Genomic DNA, 20,512 nt, shown 5'->3' on the forward strand with positions numbered 1-20,512 from the left:
TTTCCAAAATGTTGACAAGACAAAGTTTAATATAACATCTGTTTAACTTATAACGGGAAAAGCTAAGGTTAATAATATAACTTAGATTACACATTTTTCAGTTTTACTCAAATTAGGGTGGTGCAAAACTGAGTACACCCTACAACAAAAACTACTACATCTAGTACTTTGTATGGCCTCCATGGTTTTTAATGACAGCACCAAGTCTTCTAGGCATGGAATGAACAAGTTGGCGACATTTTGCATCCAGTCACTAAAAGAGGTCATTGTTGAAGAATGGAAAAAGATTGATGTTGCAAAATGTCGCCAACTTGTTCATTCCATGCCTAGAAGACTTGGTGCTGTCATTAAAAATCATGGAGGCCATACAAAGTACTAGATGTAGTAGTTTTTGTTGTGGGGTGTACTCATTTTTGCATCACCCTAATTTGAGTAAAACTGAAAAATGTGTAATCTACAACCTCAATTCCAAAAAAGTTGGGACAAAGTACAAATTGTAAATAAAAACGGAATGCAATAATTTACAAATCTCAAAAACTGATATTGTATTCACAATAGAACATAGACAACGTATCAAATGTCGAAAGTGAGACATTTTGAAATTTCATGCCAAATATTGGCTCATTTGAAATTTCATGACAGCAGCACATCTCAAAGAAGTTGGGACAGGGGCAATAAGAGGCTGGAAAAGTTAAAGGTACAAAAAAGGAGCAGCTGGAGGACCAAATTGCAACTCATTAGGTCAATTGGCAATAGGTCATTAACATGACTGGGTATAAAAAGAGCATCTTGGAGTGGCAGCGGCTCTCCGAAGTAAAGATGGGAAGAGGATCACCAATCCCCCTAATTCTGCACTGACAAATAGCGGAGCAATATCAGAAAGGAGTTCGGCAGTGTAAAATTGCAATGAGTTTGAACATATCATCTACAGTGCATAATATCATGAAAAGATTCAGAGAATCTGGAAGAATCTCTGTGCGTAAGGGTCAAGGCCGGAAAACCATACTGGGTGTCCGTGATCTTCGGGCCCTTAGACGGCACTGCATCACATACAGGCATGCTTCTGTATTGGAAATCACAAAATGGGCTCAGGAATATTTCCAGAGAACATTATCTGTGAACACAATTCACCGTGCCATCCGCCGTTGCCAGCTAAAACTCTATAGTTCAAAGAAGAAGCCGTATCTAAACATGATCCAGAAGCGCAGACATCTTCTCTGGGCCAAGGCTCATTTAAAATGGACTGTGGCAAAGTGGAAAACTGTTCTGTGGTCAGATGAATCAAAATTTGAAGTTCTTTATGGAAATCAGGGACGCCATGTCATTCGGACTAAAGAGGAGAAGGACGACCCAAGTTGTTATCAGCACTCAGTTCAGAAGCCTGCATCTCTGATGGTATGGGGTTGCATTAGTGCGTGTGGCATGGGCAGCTTACACATCTGGAAAGACACCATCAATGCTGAAAGGTATATCCAGGTTCTAGAGCAACATATGCTCCCATCCAGACGACGTCTCTTTCAGGGAAGACCTTGCATTTTCCAACATGACAATGCCAAACCACATACTGCATCAATTACAGCATCATGGCTGCGTAGAAGAAGGGTCTGGGTACTCAACTGGCCAGCCTGCAGTCCAGATCTTTCACCCATAGAAAACATTTGGTGCATCATAAAACGGAAGATACGACAAAAAAGACCTAAGACAGTTGAGCAACTAGAATCCTACATTAGACAAGAATGGGTTAACATTCCTATCCCTAAACTTGAGCAACTTGTCTCCTCAGTCCCCAGACGTTTACAGACTGTTGTAAAGAGAAAAGGGGATGTCTCACAGTGGTAAACATGGCCTTGTCCCAACTTTGAGATGTGTTGTTGTCATGAATTTTAAAATCACCTAATTTTTCTCTTTAAATGATACATTTTCTCAGTTTAAACATTTGATATGTCATCTATGTTCTATTCTGAATAAAGTATGGAATTTTGAAACTTCCACATCATTGCATTCCGTTTTTATTTACAATTTGTACTTTGTCCCAACTTTTTTGGAATCGGGGTTGTAAGTTATATTATTAACCTTACTTTTTCCCATTATAAGTTAAACAGATGTTATATTAAACTTTGTCTTGTCAATATTTTGGAAATTGTGTTCATTGAGATATTGTTTAAAATGTTACTTTTCAAAGGGGGTGTACTCATTTATGCTGAGCACTGTATATGTACAGACAGAATGTACATACATCTATTGTGTGTGTGTGTATATATGTGAATTCTTTGGATAGGAAAAATAATTCTTAAACTCCTCACAATCCCTCATGAAAAATTCTGCAATTCTGCATAATGTGCTTCCTTGCTATGAACACTTTTCACGGTCTACAATTTGTAGTACATATCACCCACTTGGAGAGGCACAGTTAGAAGTGACTAGAGTTCACCTCATTCTGTGAGGTGGGCAGGAAGCGTGGGTTTTCCATGTCAAGGAATTTTTTGATGCCCAGCATGACTCTGTCCCTACGCGTCTCCCTGAACAGCTTCTCCTTATCACACAACGCCATGCTGAAGCGCAGGTCCGTGGACGAACTACAGCCAGAAAAGCGCTTGTTAATAACACTGATGCAGCAAGCTCACCCAGAATTTTATACAAAGCCTCACTTTTCTGAGAAGACTGATGTACTTACCAGACTTCCAATAACATTTCCAGGTGCACCTTTGTTGTCTGGTGATATAAAATAATATTCATTTATTATTTCGCTGACTGCCTTCTGGATTTGAATGCATTACTGGCAGTAACAAAAACATGGCATATTAATTATTCCTCCTTTACAGGTCACAGAGACAAGTAGAAAAACAGCAGTACATTTAAAAGAATTCAGTCTGCTCTGGGTAAATCCCCCCCATTGAAGTCATTAACATCGATTATGATTCCCTTCCTTAACTTATCTCCATGACCTGTGTTATCCTCATAGCTCTAGTGGAAAACTAATGAAGCAAATATCAGACACAACAACAAGACTAGCTACACTTATAATACGTGGAAAATGTTGTATATTTAATTTTGCCCAAACTATCGCTTAATGAAATTTTTAACTGGATCACACCTACCAGAAGAAAGAAAAGTTCTGATAAACCACCAGTTTGGCCCCAAAACTACAGACTCATACTTCATACTGTAGAATGTGTTATTACTCTACATTCTTGCCATTTCCAATGTTTCGCAACACTCTTATTTCATCCACCTCAAAATATCACTGAACACTTCCCAGGATCATTGTGCTATTTAATCACTCAGCACAGTGAAGAAGCTACATTCGGATATGCCCATGTGCAGACACAAGCTATTAGCCATGATTTAGACCCGAACCAGAAATGTACGAATTTGACATTTTGCAAGCTACGTTGTTTCTGTAAGGTCTGACACATATTCTTATGGAAACCATGCTTATGGAAATACAGCTCTATCTATTTGTAATGAAATTGCAAGAGATTAAATGGAGGCATTCAATATTTCATGCTCCTTTTTTATGCTTCTTCAAAGCAAACTGACATTTCTTCTCCACCCTGAATGAACAGTTCAAGGGAAAAATATTTCAACAAGTCTCTACAAAACATTCTGTCTCTAATATGGATACTGTAGCTCTGGGATATCCTTTTGTACAATTTTATAGATAACATTTTGATATACAGTGGGGCAAAAAAGTATTTAGTCAGCCACCAATTGTGCAAGTTCTCCCACTTAAAAAGATGAGAGAGGCCTGTAATTTTCATCATAGGTACACTTCAACTATGAGAGACAGAATGGGGGGAAAGAATCCAGGAAATCACATTGTAGGATTTTTAATGAATTAATTGGTAAATTCCTCGGTAAAATAAGTATTTGGTCACCTACAAACAAGCAAGATTTCTGGCTCTCACAGACCTGTAACAACTTCTTTAAGAGGCTCCTCTGTCCTCCACTCGTTACCTGTATTAATGGCACCCGTTTGAACTCGTTATCAGTATAAAAGACACCTGTCCACAACCTCAAACAGTCACACTCCAAACTCCACTATGGCCAAGACCAAAGAGCTGTCAAAGGACACCAGAAACAAAATTGTAGACCTGCACCAGGCTGGGAAGACTGAATCTGCAATAGGTAAGCAGCTTGGTGTGAAGAAATCAACTGTGGGAGCAATTATTAGAAAATGGAAGACATACAAGACCACTGATAATCTCCCTCGATCTGGGGCTCCATGCAAGATCTCACCCCGTGGGGTCAAAATGATCACAAGAACAATGAGCAAAAATCCTAGAACCACATGGGGGGACCTAGTGAATGACCTGCAGAGAGCTGGGACCAAAGTAACAAAGGCTACCATCAGTAACACACTACGCCGCCAGGGACTCAAATCCTGCAGTGCCAGACGTGTCCCCCTGCTTAAGCCAGTACATGTCCAGGCCCATCTGAAGTTTGCTAGAGAGCATTTGGATGATCCAGAAGAGGACTGGGAGAATGTCATATGGTCAGATGAAACCAAAATAGAACTTTTTGGTAAAAACTCAACTTGTCGTGTTTGGAGGAGAAAGAATGCTGAGTTACATCCAAAGAACACCATACCTACTGTGAAGCATGGGGGTGGAAACATCATGCTTTGGGGCTGTTTTTCTGCAAAGGGACCAGGACGACTGATCCGTGTAAAGGAAAGAATGAATGGGGCCATGTATCGTGAGATTTTGAGTGAAAACCTCCTTCCATCAGCAAGGGCATTGAAGATGAAACGTGGCTGGGTCTTTCAGCATGACAAGGATCCCAAGCACACCGCCTGGGCAACGAAGGAGTGGCTTCGTAAGAAGCATTTCAAGGTCCTGGAGTGGCCTAGCCAGTCTCCAGATCTCAACCCCATAGAAAATCTTTGGAGGGAGTTGAAAGTCCGTGTTGCCCAGCGACAGCCCCAAAACATCACTGCTCTAGAGGAGATCTGCATGGAGGAATGGGCCAAAATACCAGCAACAGTGTGTGAAAACCTTGTAAAGACTTACAGAAAACATTTGACCTCTGTCATTGCCAACAAAGGGTATATAACAAAGTATTGAGATGAACTTTTGTTATTGACTAAATACTTATTTTCCACCATAATTTGCAAATAAATTCTTTAAAAATCAGACAATGTGATTTTCTGGATTTTTTTTCTCATTCTGTCTCTCATAGTTGAGGTATACCTATGATGAAAATTACAGGCCTCTATCATCTTTTTAAGTGGGAGAACTTGCACAACTGGTGACTGACTAAATACTTTTTTGCCCCACTGTAAAGTCAGAAGGCACATAAGCAAATCTGTTTGAGATGATGGAATTTGAGGCAGATGTGTCATGATTTACAACCCCAATTCCAAAGAAGTTGGGAAACTGTGTGAAACATAAATAAAATAATGTGAAGATTTGCAAATCATGGAAACTCTATGGGATGAAAATTGCATGGCTCCGTAGTAAAAGTCTGGGTGCTAAACTGGCCTGCTTGCAGTCCAGACCTGTCTCCCATTTCAAACATTTGAAGCATTATGAAGTGCAAAATATGACAAAAGAGACCCCGGACTGTTGAGCAACTGAAACTGTATATCAGGCAAAAATGGGACAACTTTTCTCTTTCAAAACTACAGCAATCGGTCTCCTCAGTTCCTAAACGTTTACAGAGTGTTGTTAAAAGTAGAGGTGATGCAACACAATGGTAAACATGCCTCTGTCCCAACTTTTTTGAAACGTGTTACTGACATCAAATTCAAAATAAGCATATATTTTTCATAAAACAATAACATTTCTCAGTTTCATCATTTGATATGTTGTCTTTGTACTATTTTCAATTAAATATAGGGTTTCCATGATTTGCAAATTATCGCATTCATTTTATTTACAGTTTACACAGTGTCCCAATTTTTTTAGAACTGGGGTTGTATTAGTCATCCATCTCAGTTATAGATTCAGTGCTAACACGAAGAGGCAATGTTTCAGACACCAACCATATTTGTTAACTGACTACATTTGGGGAAATTGCAGAATAATCACCCTTATTCACTCCCCATGCAGGACTGCAATATCAGTTTAAACATTACAACCTGACCCATTAATACTTGTTAGCCTACCTTGCCGATAGACAGAGTCACCATCTCTGGCTGTCCTACATTCAGGCTGTTGACGGAATATGTAGCTGTGCCCAGAGTCTCATCCATGACATAGTTGGCGTCCATTAAAGTCATCTAAAAGGTGAGAAAGGAGAGTGTGATGACAAAGGAAGATCAGTGCTAGTCACTTAAATCATTGCTAACCCATTCTGTGACTGGAAGATATCAGGAAAGGAGTAAACCACAACAGGGTATGCTGTTATATGAAAATAATAAATCCTGGGATGGTGTGATGAAGCCCAGGCTGAACCTGAAAAGTGCCATTACAAGAACAAAGAGTTTTATATCTCTTACAGCATAGCAATTTTCTAATAATTACACATTTTTATTTATTAAAGAACAAAGTCATATTGTGTATCCACTTAATAACATTTAATGTTATATGTTTTAGTTAGGCGGCACGGTGGTGTAGTGGTTAGCGCTGTTGCCTCACAGCAAGAAGGTCCTGGGTTCGAGCCCCGGGGCCGGCGAGGGCCCTTCTGTGCGGAGTTTGCATGTTCTCCCCGTGTCCGCGTGGGTTTCCTCCGGGTGCTCCGGTTTCCCCCACAGTCCAAAGACATGCAGGTTAGGTTAACTGGTGACTCTAAATTGACCGTAGGTGTGAGTGTGAATGGTTGTCTGTGTCTATGTGTCAGCCCTGTGATGACCTGGCGACTTGTCCAGGGTGTACCCCGCCTTTCGCCCGTAGTCAGCTGGGATAGGCTCCAGCTTTCCTGCGACCCTGTAGAAGGATAAAGCGGCTAGAGATAATGAGATGAGATGAGATGTTTTAGTTATTCAGTCAAAATCTGTTGATTATTAGTCTTTAATTATGCGAGTGTCTGCCCTACAGGTCCCTGTAAATTATCTGTTACTAACCAGAACTGAGAATTCAGGTGCTGTGGTATATAGCTGGATACTAATAGATCTGGCCTGAGTTTCCCAAAAGCATTGCAGCACAAAGATCATCATTAAATGGTCAAGCGAGCAACACAATGAATGCTCTCTCTCCTAGTTGAGACGCTCTTAGCGTTAAGAGGCTTTTGGGAAGCCCACTACTGATTATTAAAATCTGGTGATATTTTCAGTAATGAATTTTTCACCTCCAGCACATTGTCTTGTTGGGGGTCCAGAAGGAACTCAAATGTTTCGTTCCACTTTGGATTGATGTCATTGTCTATGTGACGTGTTCTTTTTCTCGATTCAGGAGCAGTTGGGATTGACAGCTCCACATACGGGTCCGGCGTATCCACTGTTCACAAACAGATACACAATGTATGCTTCATCATACGCAACATTTGCTGTAACCACTGAAGCTAACAAAACAAAGTCTACACTCACACAAGTCCCCAAGTGCACCTTTAGTGACATTTTCCGCTCTCACCACAGTCACTCGGAACCTGTGAGAATATTGATGTTCAACCTAACAACACAAAAACACTCATATCAGTAACTAAGAAGTGACACAAGGGACAATCAGACAGGAGCAACCACCCAAGAGAAACAGCTGATGCCATTTCTGTTTTCATGCAGTTGAGAAAAGAAATTAACTGGATTCTTATAGAAATAAACTGGATGGGATTTTTATATACATATCGGCAGCTGGGTTTTGTAGACTTTAACCAATCCCATATGTTCTCCAATAACATAAGCAGATACAGTAATGTTAATGCTGTCTGGAGAAACTAGTGCATGATGTGTAATGCAGATATGAGTCACATCTCAGCCCATCCAGTGAAACAGGGTAAGAATCATTTTAGTTCTTTGATCTGGTATGAACATCACATTTCCTGTAACATATATATATATAAAAAAACAAACACTGCTTCCAAAATACAAGGCTAAACTTACTATAATGTACTGATAGGGATCTATGGAGGCCATCCTGCCAGCAATATAAGTTTCACTGTGGGAAAATGTCAGGAAAGGCTTCTGTTTGTCTTGGGCGGCATCTGTTAACTAAAGAGAAACATGTGATAACAAACAGTCAAAGACGAACGTCACAATCAGTAAAATTGTAATAAATAGGTAATAAAAGTATAAAAGTATAACTTCTGCATCTAACATCACACGGCACACAGATGTGTTTGTCTCTAACTACATTTCCAGAAGTCAAAGTGTGATGTACCGGTACCACTGGCCTCCAGCTCTTTATCTCATGATGTTTTCCTGAGATACATTTCTCAAGACTTCAACACTTATTAGTAAACTAATAAGTGTTGAAGTCTTGAGAAATGTATCTCAGGAAAACATCATGGGTTTGTGATAATGGCTTGGATAAAGATCACAAAATCTTATTACAGGAAGTACAGCAAATAAGATATGTGGAGTGAGTGAAGTGAGTAAACTATATAAAAATCAAGAAGGTTTCTCTATCTATCTATCTATCTATCTATCTATCTATCTATCTATCTATCTATCTATCTATCTATCTATCTGATTATTATTAGACCAACAGGAAGTCAAAAAGTCCTGCATAACCGTGTTTGTTGGAGGAAAATACCATTCTTTTCATTTATTATCTTTATTTCTTTGAGTGGTTTGTAGGTGCTGCTGCAGTGCTACAATTGACGCCTTTCATGAAGTCGGCTGCTCAATAAAAACATTACATTATCGCGCATGCGTGTTTCTACCAACATCAGGAACTGGTCAGTTAATCTTCTGGATTTTTAACTTTTATGTTAAATGAAATGTTCAAACAGTGCAAAACCGACACCTCTGGGATACCAAATAAACTTCCAACTAAAAAAGTTGTTCTCTAACTTTATTTTAATTAACATCAAAGCTGACAATGTCCAACTTGGTAAAGTTTTTCTACTGCTGAAAATAAGTTACATGAAAATGAATAGAGAGCTTTCCGTTTAGTTTACCTTTACCGCAGAGTAAAAGCATATCCTAAAACTGAGCCGTCTCTCTCTCTCGCTCTCTCTCTCTCAGAGCACAAGAGAGAAAGACGAGATATTGTGCGTGGGCCAACCTTCCGAAGCCCCGCCCACTATGGAAAGCCAATGGGCCAACCAGCACACTGACTTTATTATTACCATTTGTGTATATATATAAAAAAAAGTTTTGATGAGTTTATAGTATTAGAATTATGAAGAAAATTTCCTTAGAAGTGAGTCAGTCTTTAGTTATGTCAAATTCTCTGTATGTCAACTGCACTTCCGGTATCACTCAGTCACCTTACTTTAATAATATAATATAATATAATATAACATAATATAATATAATATAATATAATATAATATAATATAATATAATATAATATAATATAATATAATATAATCATTCATCTCATTATCTCTAGCCGCTTTATCCTGTTCTACAGGGTCGCAGGCACGCTGGAACCTATCCCAGCTGACTACAGAAGAAAGGCGGGGTACACCCTGGACAAGTCGCCAGGTCATCACAGGGCTATAATATAATATAATATAATATAATATAATATAATATAATATAATATAATATAATATAATTATGAAGAAATTATGGCCCTGTGATGACCTGGCGACTTGTCCAGGGTGTACCCCGCCTTTCGCCCGTAGTCAGCTGGGATAGGTTCCAGCGTGCCTGTGACCCTGTAGAAGGATAAAGCGGCTAGAGATAATGAGATGAGATGAGATGAGATAATATAATATAATATAATATAATATAATATAATATAATATAATATAATATAATATAATATAATATAGTTATGAAGAAATTATGGCCCTGTGATGACTTGGCAACTTGTCCAGGGTGTACCCCGCCTTTCGCCCGTAGTCAGCTGGGATAGGCTCCAGCTTGCCTGCGACCCTGTAGAACAGGATAAAGCGGCTACAGATAATAATATAATATAATATAATATAATATAATATAATATAATATAATATAATATATAAATACTTTATCTTGTTTATACTAGGAGGATTTGGATCACTGCAAAAGGCAAGCTGTGCAATGAGTTGAGGCAATAATCCTAAAAGGATTATTATAGACTATAATCGATTATAAATCATTTATTAGCAATAATGCTTGACTATTATTAAAAAGGATAAATGATAGATATGTAAAAACATATTTTTTAATCTGACGTGTTAATATGCTAACAACGTGATTTGTCCATGACTCTAATACTTAAAATAGGTAGAATGTTAGGAGTTTTCCCCGTGTCTGCGTGGGTTTCCTCCGGGTGCTCCGGTTTCCCTCACAGTCCAAAGACATGCAGGTTAGGCTAACTGGTGGCTCTAAATTGACCGTAGGTGTGACTGTGAGTGTGAATGGTTGCCTATGTCAGCCCTGCGATGATCTGGCGACTTGTCCAGGGTGTACCCTGTCTCTCACCCATAGTCAGCTGGGATAGGCTCCAGCTCACCTGCGACCCTGTAGGACAGGATAAGCAGCTACAGATAATGGATGGATGGATATTTTAATCTGATGTGTTAATATGCTAACAAGGTGATCTGTCCATGACTCTAATGCTTAAAATAGGTAGTAATGTTAGGAGTTTTCCCCGTGTCTGCATGGGTTTCCTCCGGGTGCTCTGGTTTCTCTCACAGTCCAAAGACATGTACGGTAGTTAGGTTAATATGGGACGGCCTTGGGCTGAGGTGCCCCTGAGTGAGGCACCTAACTCCCAACTGCTCCCCAGGCACTGTTAGCATGGCTGCCCACTGCTCTGGGTATGTGTGTGTGCTCATTGCTCACGCGTGTGTTCACTGCTTCAGATGGGTTAAATGCAGAGAGGAATTTCACAAGCATGTGATGAATTAAGTTCTTCTTCTCGTCTTCTTCTTCTTAATAGTAGGCCTACTCCAGATCCTGGCCACATACCAATCAGTGGCTAGTAAATTGAATCATATTGTACTGTATCATAGTAAATTCAAGGGTATAGTCAAATATTGAATTGTTGCCTTAAGAATTAAAAATGCATCATATCATGTGGAAGACTGCAATTTACAGCCCTAGTTTATACTACTCATATTCCATGTTCATATTTCTACTTACTTATATTATATATATATATATATATATATATATATATATATATATAGTATTTTGCATATTGTATCCTTGTTGTACTTATCTTAATCTATTGTGTGTGTGTGTGTGTGTGTGTTGTTATTCTGTGCCTATGCAAGACATATGTACATTAAATGCTTTTTGTGAGGCTCAGGTAAATTATACATACACAATTTACCTGATCCTCATGAAAAGCATTTTATTGTAGATAAATTGCTAAATAAACTTGACTGACATTTTTTGGTCCATTTTAAACACTAAATGTAATCATATATTTTAGTGTGATTAAACTTTAAGTAATACTTACTTATCCAATATTGCTGCACAAAATAAAATCAATTTTATTTTTGCTTTACCTTATACACTGAATCACATAAATCCCAATATTATCAGATACATATGTGAATCTGGCCCGTAGCCAGGGGGGATCGGAGGGTTCGTTCGATCCCCCCGCGCAACACCGCCCCCCGACACACACGCCCCTCAAGATTACTTCATTTGTTCATCTCATCTCATTATCTCTAGCCGCTTTATCCTTCTACAGGGTCGCAGGCAAGCTGGAGCCTATCCCAGCTGACTACGGGCGAAAGGCGGGGTACACCCTGGACAAGTCGCCAGGTCATCACAGGGCTGACACAGACACAGACAACCATTCACACTCACATTCACACCTACGGTCAATTTAGAGTCACCAGTTAACCTAACCTGCATGTCTTTGGACTGTGGGGGAAACCGGAGCACCCGGAGGAAACCCACGCGGACACGGGGAGAACATGCAAACTCCACACAGAAGGGCCCTCGCCGGCCACGGGGCTCGAACCCAGGACCTTCTTGCTGTGAGGCGACAGCGCTAACCACTACACCACCGTGCCACCCTCATTTGTTCATGTCCGATGAATATACATTGATTCTCATTTAAATTTACAATATCAAATCCAGACTAATCAAAAAAGAAAAGTAGACTAAGTGAGGACGAGTTAGAAAAACGGGTTCATTTCTCCTTTGTTTATGTTTACACGTTTTGTTCAGACTGCTTTACACCCCAATCCGGTGGGTGGCGGTAATGCCCCCATTAGACCCCTTTCACTGACGTCACCCGAAACCGGAAGTAAACAAACCCTGCGCCATATTGGAAGACCAACAAACTCGTGATTAGGAGGAAATAACGGCAACGCGCAGTATGTGAACCCACGAGGCACTTGGGTCATCAAAAACCTACAATGGTAAACTTTTGTGCTGTGTTAGGGTGTTCTAACAAAGGTGATGGGAAAGGTGAAAAGAAGTCTTTCTACAGAATACCAGCTGTGATTGAGACACAAGCAAACCAAGGAGCTTTCTGCCAGGAGACAGAGAGAGGATTTAGCTGCTTTATGCAGAGCGGATCTGAATACTTCAAGTCTATTTTGTTACTGGTAAGTCACTAGGCTAGAGTGTTGTAGAACATTTTTTTAAATGTTTACTGAATAAAAACATCCTTAATTTTATCAAATATACTCTACTCTATATTTCATTTCTTTCTTTTGTTTTAATTTTCCTCCCTCCATTCCTCTTTGGATTTTAAATATAGTTTTTCCCCATGTCCAAATAATTCAAATATATATAAATAAAAACAGATAAGTAGTAAATTAAAAATAAATTATGAAATAAAAAAATCCATTCTCCCTTGCCTCGAGTCTTATCATATGGGTCAAACCCATCAATCACAGCCAGTTTCTCCACATACCGTGCCCTTTCTGCAGCTGGTAATGTACTCACATAACCAGAATTATCAGCCATCGTGTCACTTTACTCTCGCTCGTAGTTTGTTTTATATTGTATGTATGTATGCATGTACTTGGTCTTCCAATATGGTGCCCTAGCACAATCTCTCGGTACGGTGACGTCACGCAGTAGCCCTCTATAAAAGAAGATAAAGACAGAAAACGCAGGAAATCTGCTGCTACTTTGTCCCAAAATATTGGCGCCATGTTCCAAAAAAGGGCCAAAATGGGTAAGGTGCTGAGTGCAGGACTTTATTTTTCTTTTGTTTACAACAGTAGTGGTAGATCGATCTGTCAGAGTGATCAGTGGGGGTGGGGGGTAGCGTCAGCCCGTCCGTCAGTCTATGTGTGTCAGTGACACGCACACACAGAGATGAGTTAGGTGGCTCGATGGCTAGGTACTAGTAGCGTCGGACCTGGGGCTGCTTTTATTTTTTTTTCTTTTAAGATATCTTTTGGGCTTTTTTTTCACCTTTATTGGATAGGACAGTGTAGAGACAGGACAGGAAATGAGTGGGAGAGAGAGACGGGGAGGGATCGGGAAACGACCCCGGGCCGGAATCGAACCCGGGTCCCCGGATCCACAGCATGGCGCCTTAGCCACCCGAGCCACGACGCCCCCCGCTTTTATTTTTTTTTTCAGCTTGGGAAATCGGAGCTGTGGTGTGGTGTGAAGACAGTAAAATGCGAGACTTTAAGAGCACGTGTTTTTCAGTCGTCATGGTAACATGGCCTCATGGTAACATGACGCCCTGTCAGTGGTTTGGCATTTGGATCAGAGTGAAAAGAAACGTGTGCACTAGCTGAAAAATGAAAATGTTCAGACCAGTGTGTGTGAAAACACCCACTGTTGCTGCATTTGGGCATTTTCAAATCAATTGTCCTTATAGGGCTGTGCGACATTATTTCAATCTCAGGATTACTTGAAACATTTATCTCAATTAGAAATTGTTTTTTATGCTAAAGCATGGGCAGATCAGGAGTGTTCTGATGCCATAAACAACAACTGAAGTGAGCAACAGAGACAGACAACAGACAGACAATGAAGGAGAGCAACAACAGACAGACAATGAAGGAGAGCAACAACAGACAGACAGAGGAGGGGAAAGCAACAACAGACAGACAATGAAGGAGAGCAACAACAGAGACAGACAATGAAGGAGAGCAACAACAGACAACTGAGGTGAGCAACAGAGACAGACAATGAAGTCACAGCACAGTTGTAGGAAGATAACAATAATAAGTTAGACAACAGAGAACTTATAACGAATAAAAAAAAATGTCTAAATTAGAAGATTTGAAGTGTGCTCGTGTATTTGGGGGGTACGGGAGTAGGGGGCCAGATGAAGTCCACTTTTGGGGAAAAAAGATCCCCCCCCTCCCTCCACAATGCTGGCTACGGGCCTGTGAATAATTAGTGTTTCCTCAGTATAGGAGCTGACTAATAAAACAAATTGTGAGCTGGACTCTAGAGTTCACATCATTTAAAAAAAAAGGGAAAATTAAAGACTGCTAAAAGCTGTGACAAATGATTTTGAACTGTTTGGTGTGACGTGTAGTTTATTTTGAAAATGAAGCAAGTAGATCAAAATGTTCAAATTAGCGGTTAACTTTCCATAACCACAATTTTTCAAAATTAATTTATTAATTGACAAATTAATATTGGCTGAGATGAGAGACTCAATAATAATAATAATAATGCATATTAATACAACATATTCACAAAATTTCCACAGAGTGGCGCAGCTTGTCCAGTTCAATACAGTGATAGATATCAAAGTGGAAAGTTTCATGACGCTGAATCGATGCTGTTGAAATAAGAGAATTTTGGGGCTGACCTCATCTGTTTACGCAAGCACTTTCTCCGCCGCACATACCGTACGTATTTAAGGGGGACAGGAGCACTGGGAAGATCAGAAAGCTCGAAATACTCAGAGCATACACGCACAGCGACGCACATTCACACAGGCACAAGCGTACAGACACACACGTCTAAAATTGAGAAGGATAGACTCAACCATCAAATAGTTTCAAACAGTCAATTGGAAATTTCTGGAATGAATAAGAAAGTGATTTGCCTGGTCTTGTTGGGAAGCCTGAGCTTTTTCTGCAGTGAAGGTAAGTTTAACTTGAATTTAGTACATTATATAGGGTACACTAGTAGATACTAAAGATTGAGTTCTTCTTTTTCTCCTCTCCCCTCTCCTACTTTTTTCCTGAAACCATTAATTGCAGAAGTGAAATAAAAACTCTGTTGTCTCTGTGCAGGTGTTACAGCAGATCCCTGCTGCTCACAGCCCTGTCAGAACCGGGGTGTGTGTGTATCTAAAGGTTTAGATGCCTATGAGTGTGACTGCACCAGAACTGGATACTATGGAGAGAACTGCACCACACGTAAGTCATGTAACACCAAGTGTCCAATCAAAAATCCATTACAATGCTGTGATGCTCATGATTCTAAAGTTCTCTCTTTTTTTTTTTGTGCTTAGCGGAACTTTCCACGTGGATCAAGTCCAATCTGAAGCCAAGCCCAAACACAGTACACTATCTGCTGACACACTATAAATGGATCTGGGACCTCATTAATAACATCTCGTTTCTGAGGAACACTTTGATGCGCTACGTCCTTACATGTATGCCAAATTACATTTTTTGAGTAAATGAATATAATAAATTCTGCATATTTTCAAATAAGTGTAACATGTTACAGATAAAGTTTTTAGAAAAAGATGGCCTGTTATGTCAGCTTTTTAAAAAAGTATGCAGTATTATATTGCATTCAGTGCCATTCTGTGGTTTACAGTTATTATTTTGTCAAGCTACCCTTTATTTCCATTTAAATCTTTCATTTTGCTAACAATTTTCTTTTTTTTTTATTTACAGCGAGGTCGTATTTGGTGGACAGTCCACCAACTTACAATGCTGATTATGAATACAAAAGTTGGGAGGCGTACTCCAACATATCCTACTACACTCGTACACTGCCCCCATTGCCCAAACACTGTCCATCAACGGGCACCAGGGCTCTTCCTGATGCCAAGCAGGTGGTGGAAAAAGTCCTTCTGAGACAGAAGTTCATTCCTGACCCACAGGGCACGAGTCTGATGTTTGCATTCTTCGCTCAGCATTTCACCCACCAGTTCTTCAAGTCTGACTTTAAGAAAGGACCAGGCTTCACCAAAGCTCTAGGCCATGGAGTAAGTGCCATTTACATTGCCACATTTCTATTCATTCATTTAGTGAAAGCTTGTAACCAAAGTGACATTATTAATAGTTAGTATATTTTTCTAAAGTAATTTTCTAATTATTGTGTGGTGTTTCAGGTGGATTTAAGTCACATCTATGGAGACAGTCTGGAGACACAGCACAAACTGAGACTTTTCAAAGATGGAAAGCTGAAATATCAGGTATGTCTTTGATTGAAGTCATTTTGAACATCAACAGTCAATAAATCAAAGTGAATGGACTTGTTTTATAATTCAGGGTTCTCATTGAAAATGAGTTAGTCTTTCACATTTCTGTGTGAAACAATCTATCTGACCTTATGTGTGTTGTGATCTCAGATATTGGATGGTGAGGTGTACCCTCCTTTGGTTAAAGACGTTCAGGTCAAGATGCACTACCCACCCCACATTCGTGAGGAGTTCCAATTCGCAGTAGGCCATGAAGCATTCGGCCTGGTCCCTGGCCTTATGATGTATGCCACTATCTGGCTCAGGGAACACAACCGTGTGTGTGACATTCTGAAGCAGGAGCACCCCGACTGGGATGATGAGCGTCTTTTCCAAACAACACGCCTTATTTTGATTGGTGAGCAAAACTCCAGACTGCATGCTGAAACTTCTAGACTGGGATTTTTTTCCAGCTACTTACATAACTCTTGGCAATCTAATTTTAAGGAAGACATCAGAAAAAAAAATGTATCCAGTATTATTGGCTCTATCCCCTCTATTCCTATTCCTGTTTAAATCCCCGAGCATGTAAATAGTGTTTGGACCTCCATTTTCATTAATTTTGCTGATATAGTATCTAAAAATCAAGATGAAGGAAACACATAATGGAATTTAAAACAAAATACAAAAAACATGGCACTGCTGTAAAAAAGGTAGAGACCATGAGAGTTAAAGCACATAATATTTGATCTCCTTTAGGTGAGACTATCAAAATCGTGATTGAGGACTATGTTCAGCACCTGAGCGGCTACCACCTCAAGCTTAAGTTTGACCCTGAGCTCCTCTTCAGTGAGAGGTTCCAGTATCAGAACCGCATCGCGTCTGAGTTCAACATGCTGTACCACTGGCACCCACTGATGCCTGACACATTTCAAATCCAGCGCCAGGTCTATACATACCCCCAGTTTCTCTTCAACAACTCCATAGTGGCACAGTATGGGATCAGCAACCTGGTGGAGTCTTTCAGCAAGCAACAGGCTGGCAGGGTCAGTATCCATCATATTAATCCCTCTTCATTTATTATAGTCATAGAAAATAAAAACAACTGTACTTGTATAATACTTTTAAAACAAACACTGGAACTCACTAGAGTTCTCGTTGACGCTTAAAGCGTTCCTTGCAATCATCATTACTACAAGGTAGTAGGGGTCTCAAAATTACAAACTGCACTTTAAATAAATGACAGTATTATTAAATTCATATGCATTTGAGATGTCAAGTAGAATTTGTTGAAACACAATCTATCAAGAAATCCATTGATATGTTAAGCTTCCACAGTGATTAAGAGCAAAAACAATTCCAAAATAAACAGGCAACTTATTGGCTCAATTCAAATTCTTATCTGACTTTATCTTATGTCTCTTCAGGTCTCTGGTGGAAGGAATCTGCCTGCTGCAGTGCAGGTAATGGCTACTAAAATCCTGGAGCAGAGCCGCGAGATGCGTTACCAGTCTTTTAATGCTTACAGGAAGCGTTTCAACATGCAGCCATACAGTTCCTTCGAAGAACTGACAGGTGAGGCATTCGGTTTTTTAAACAAACAAAAAATATATTATTTAGATATTGAATTATAAATTCTAAATCAAATTAACACTACACTGAATTAACACTTAGCTATTTCAGAGGGGTTTTGTAAACACTGGTATACATCCAGATTGTAACTGACTTATATAAATATGTTTAATCATAAGCATTGATAAACTGTGAGCTAGCTAGCTTGCATTGGCTTGTTAGCTTAATAAAGTGTCTCTATTATTGTACCTATCATAGTGAAGAACTGTCTTGGGGTAGTTAATTACAAATAGCTATATTAAGACTTAGTTATTGTCACACTAGAAAATGAAGCATAAAATAAAATATAAAATAAGCTATGTCTAAAAGTTATGGACTATAGGTGTCTCTGTGGCTAAACTAGAATTTGGACTTCTTGTCACTAGCACAAAACTTATACCACTGAGGGAACACGAAATTTTAACTCTAAAACCAAACTGAAGTCCACATCTCTCTCTGTTGGGTTTCAGGAGATAAAGAACTTGCAGCAGAACTGAAGAGCCTGTATGGAGATGTGAACTCTGTGGAACTCTACACTGGCCTAATAGTGGAGAAACCAAGGCACAATGCTGTGTTCGGAGAGACCATGGTTGAGATGGGTGCCCCCTATTCCCTCAAAGGGCTTATGGGAAATCCTATCTGTTCCCCCGAGTACTGGATGCCCAGCACGTTTGGTGGCAAAGTGGGATTTGAGATTGTAAACACGGCCTCTCTGAGGAAGCTTGTCTGCCTCAATGTGAAAGGACCATGCCCGATTGTGTCCTTCAAAGTGCCTGAGGACAAAGTGCACAATTTAGAAAACATTAACTTGAATTCAACTCCTTCTGGAGACAGCAACATCAATCCCACTGTCTTACTGAAAGAACGGACTTCAGAGCTTTAAAAATGACAACGTGCACCACTGTATGATGACATTTTTTTCCAAAAGTATTTTCATACATTTTTAGTCATTTGTTATTTATGACATTATTTATTTACATCCATCCATTATCTGTAGCTGCTTATCCTGTTCTGCAGGGTTGCAGGCAAGCTGGAGCCTATCCCAGCTGACTATGGGTGAGAGGTGGGGGTACACCCTGGACAAGTCGCCAGGTCATTGCAGGGCTGACATATTTATTTACATATTTATTTATTTATTCATTCGTTCATTCATTGCTGCTGAAATGGAAAATAATTTAAAATATGTGTTTTTCAGAAATGATTGATTAAATGACTGGATTTCTATTTGTAATAATTTTAAATAAAAGTTCTATCATTTTCATAAAAAATAGCCATTTTGTTGCCAGTTATTCTATTATTTTCTATTCCATATCTATTTTATTATTTTTTATTCTATCAATGCTTATGCATGTCCATCCATCAAATTCTAATCCAGGGATGCACTATACTTTCATAACAATAAGCAAAATATTTACAAGTCTCTCCAATATGAGTGGTGTGGGGTTAAAATTCTGTTTACTCACAAAGAGGAGGTGATGTTATTAATTAAAGACCTTTGCTGATGCAGCTCTATAAACTGACCTATGAGTTGCAATAATTCCTCACTAGAGCTTATGAGTAACATTGAAGGGCTTCTTTTTATGATGCAAAGCTAAGATTGCAAAGTCATTGCATCGAATGACTAAAACCATTAACAAAATAGAAGTGGTTGCTGGGTTTAGTGAAACTGAAAAATAGATGTGGTCACAAAAAAAACCCCCACCAATCCTCCAATATTTTTAGTCTTATCTCTGTCTATTGCATCTGTTCCTTATGTGTGATTACCACAAGCAAAACAACACAGAAAACATTTCCTTGGAATTTAGTTATAACTGAAGTTTGAGGGCAGCTGTTCAATACCATCAATAAACATTTAAAATATTTGACTATGTAACATTTCAAAACTACAAATTGAGACAGACATGAGAAAAAGTATTGCCATGGCTGCTCTTACGATTTTTTCCAACCTCGAACACTGAAGAAATACAGTAAAATGTCATTCTGATCACTTATACTTCCCTTATGTTGGATAAGCATACTCACAATTTCTTCATCTCACCTCTAAAAGTAGGACAAATGCCTTTAACTGAGGAATTGATTCCAAAAATTATACACAGTGGTGCTTGAAAGTTTGTGAACCCTTTAGAATTTTCTATATTTCTCCATAAAGATGACCTAAAACATCATCAGATTTTTTACACAAGTCCTAAAAGTAGATAAAGAGAACCCAGTTAAACAAATGAGGCAAATAAATTACACTTGGTCATTTATTTATTGAGGAAAATGATCCAATATTACATATCTGTGAGTGGCAAAAGTATGTGAACCTCTAGGATTAGCAGTTAATTTGAAGGTGAAATTACAGTCAGGTGTATTCAATCAATGGGATGCCAATCAGGTGTGAGTGGGCACCCTGTTTTATTTAAAGAACAGGGATCTATCAAAGTCTGATCTTCACAACACATGTTTGTGGAAGTGTATCATGGCATGAACAAAGGAGATTTCTCAGGACCTCAGACAAAGCATTGTTGGTGCTCATCAGGCTGGAAAAGGTTACAAAACCATCTCTAAAGAGTTTGGACTCCACCAATCCACAGTCAGACAGATTGTGTACAAATGGAGGAAATTCAAGACCATTG

General features: G+C 39.2%; 2 protein-coding genes across 2 annotated transcripts in view; one reads left to right on the plus strand and one right to left on the minus strand.

Moving 5' to 3' along the window:
• Nucleotides 1-9,086, minus strand: part of pla2g4aa (phospholipase A2, group IVAa (cytosolic, calcium-dependent)) — a 36,237-nt gene extending 27,151 nt beyond the window's left edge. Inside the window, exons 1-7 of the mRNA XM_060944283.1 lie at nt 8,998-9,086; nt 7,979-8,086; nt 7,469-7,550; nt 7,231-7,379; nt 6,110-6,223; nt 2,675-2,712; nt 2,432-2,576 (exon numbers count right to left, since the gene is read on the minus strand). Of these exons, the coding sequence (XP_060800266.1) occupies nt 2,432-2,576; nt 2,675-2,712; nt 6,110-6,223; nt 7,231-7,379; nt 7,469-7,550; nt 7,979-8,011 (561 nt within the window). The 5' untranslated portion in view covers nt 8,012-8,086; nt 8,998-9,086. The remainder of the gene's footprint in view (nt 1-2,431; nt 2,577-2,674; nt 2,713-6,109; nt 6,224-7,230; nt 7,380-7,468; nt 7,551-7,978; nt 8,087-8,997) is intronic.
• Nucleotides 9,087-14,774: 5,688 nt separating this feature from the next.
• On the plus strand, nt 14,775-19,164 carry ptgs2a (prostaglandin-endoperoxide synthase 2a). Its single transcript, XM_060944284.1, has 9 exons — nt 14,775-15,009; nt 15,160-15,285; nt 15,381-15,524; nt 15,775-16,088; nt 16,215-16,298; nt 16,455-16,701; nt 17,043-17,329; nt 17,711-17,858; nt 18,365-19,164. The coding sequence occupies exons 1-9, from the start codon at nt 14,949-14,951 to the stop codon at nt 18,775-18,777; spliced, it is 1,824 nt and encodes a 607-aa protein (XP_060800267.1). The 5' UTR covers nt 14,775-14,948; the 3' UTR covers nt 18,778-19,164.
• The last annotated feature ends 1,348 nt before the right edge of the window (nt 19,165-20,512 follow it).

The sequence above is a fragment of the Neoarius graeffei genome, chromosome 17 (assembly GCF_027579695.1).
Source record: "Neoarius graeffei isolate fNeoGra1 chromosome 17, fNeoGra1.pri, whole genome shotgun sequence".
Lineage (NCBI taxonomy): Eukaryota > Metazoa > Chordata > Actinopteri > Siluriformes > Ariidae > Neoarius > Neoarius graeffei.

What these genes read in the sequence shown, in the direction of transcription:
- ptgs2a (XM_060944284.1), top strand. Translation starts at nt 14,949, where the DNA reads ATGAATAAGAAAGTGATTTGCCTGGTCTTGTTGGGAAGCCTGAGCTTT. An exon ending in GAGCTTTTTCTGCAGTGAAG is followed by an intron (nt 15,010 to 15,159) that starts GTAAGTTTAACT and finishes GTCTCTGTGCAG; the next exon opens with GTGTTACAGCAGATCCCTGC. An exon ending in ATGGAAAGCTGAAATATCAG is followed by an intron (nt 16,299 to 16,454) that starts GTATGTCTTTGA and finishes TTGTGATCTCAG; the next exon opens with ATATTGGATGGTGAGGTGTA.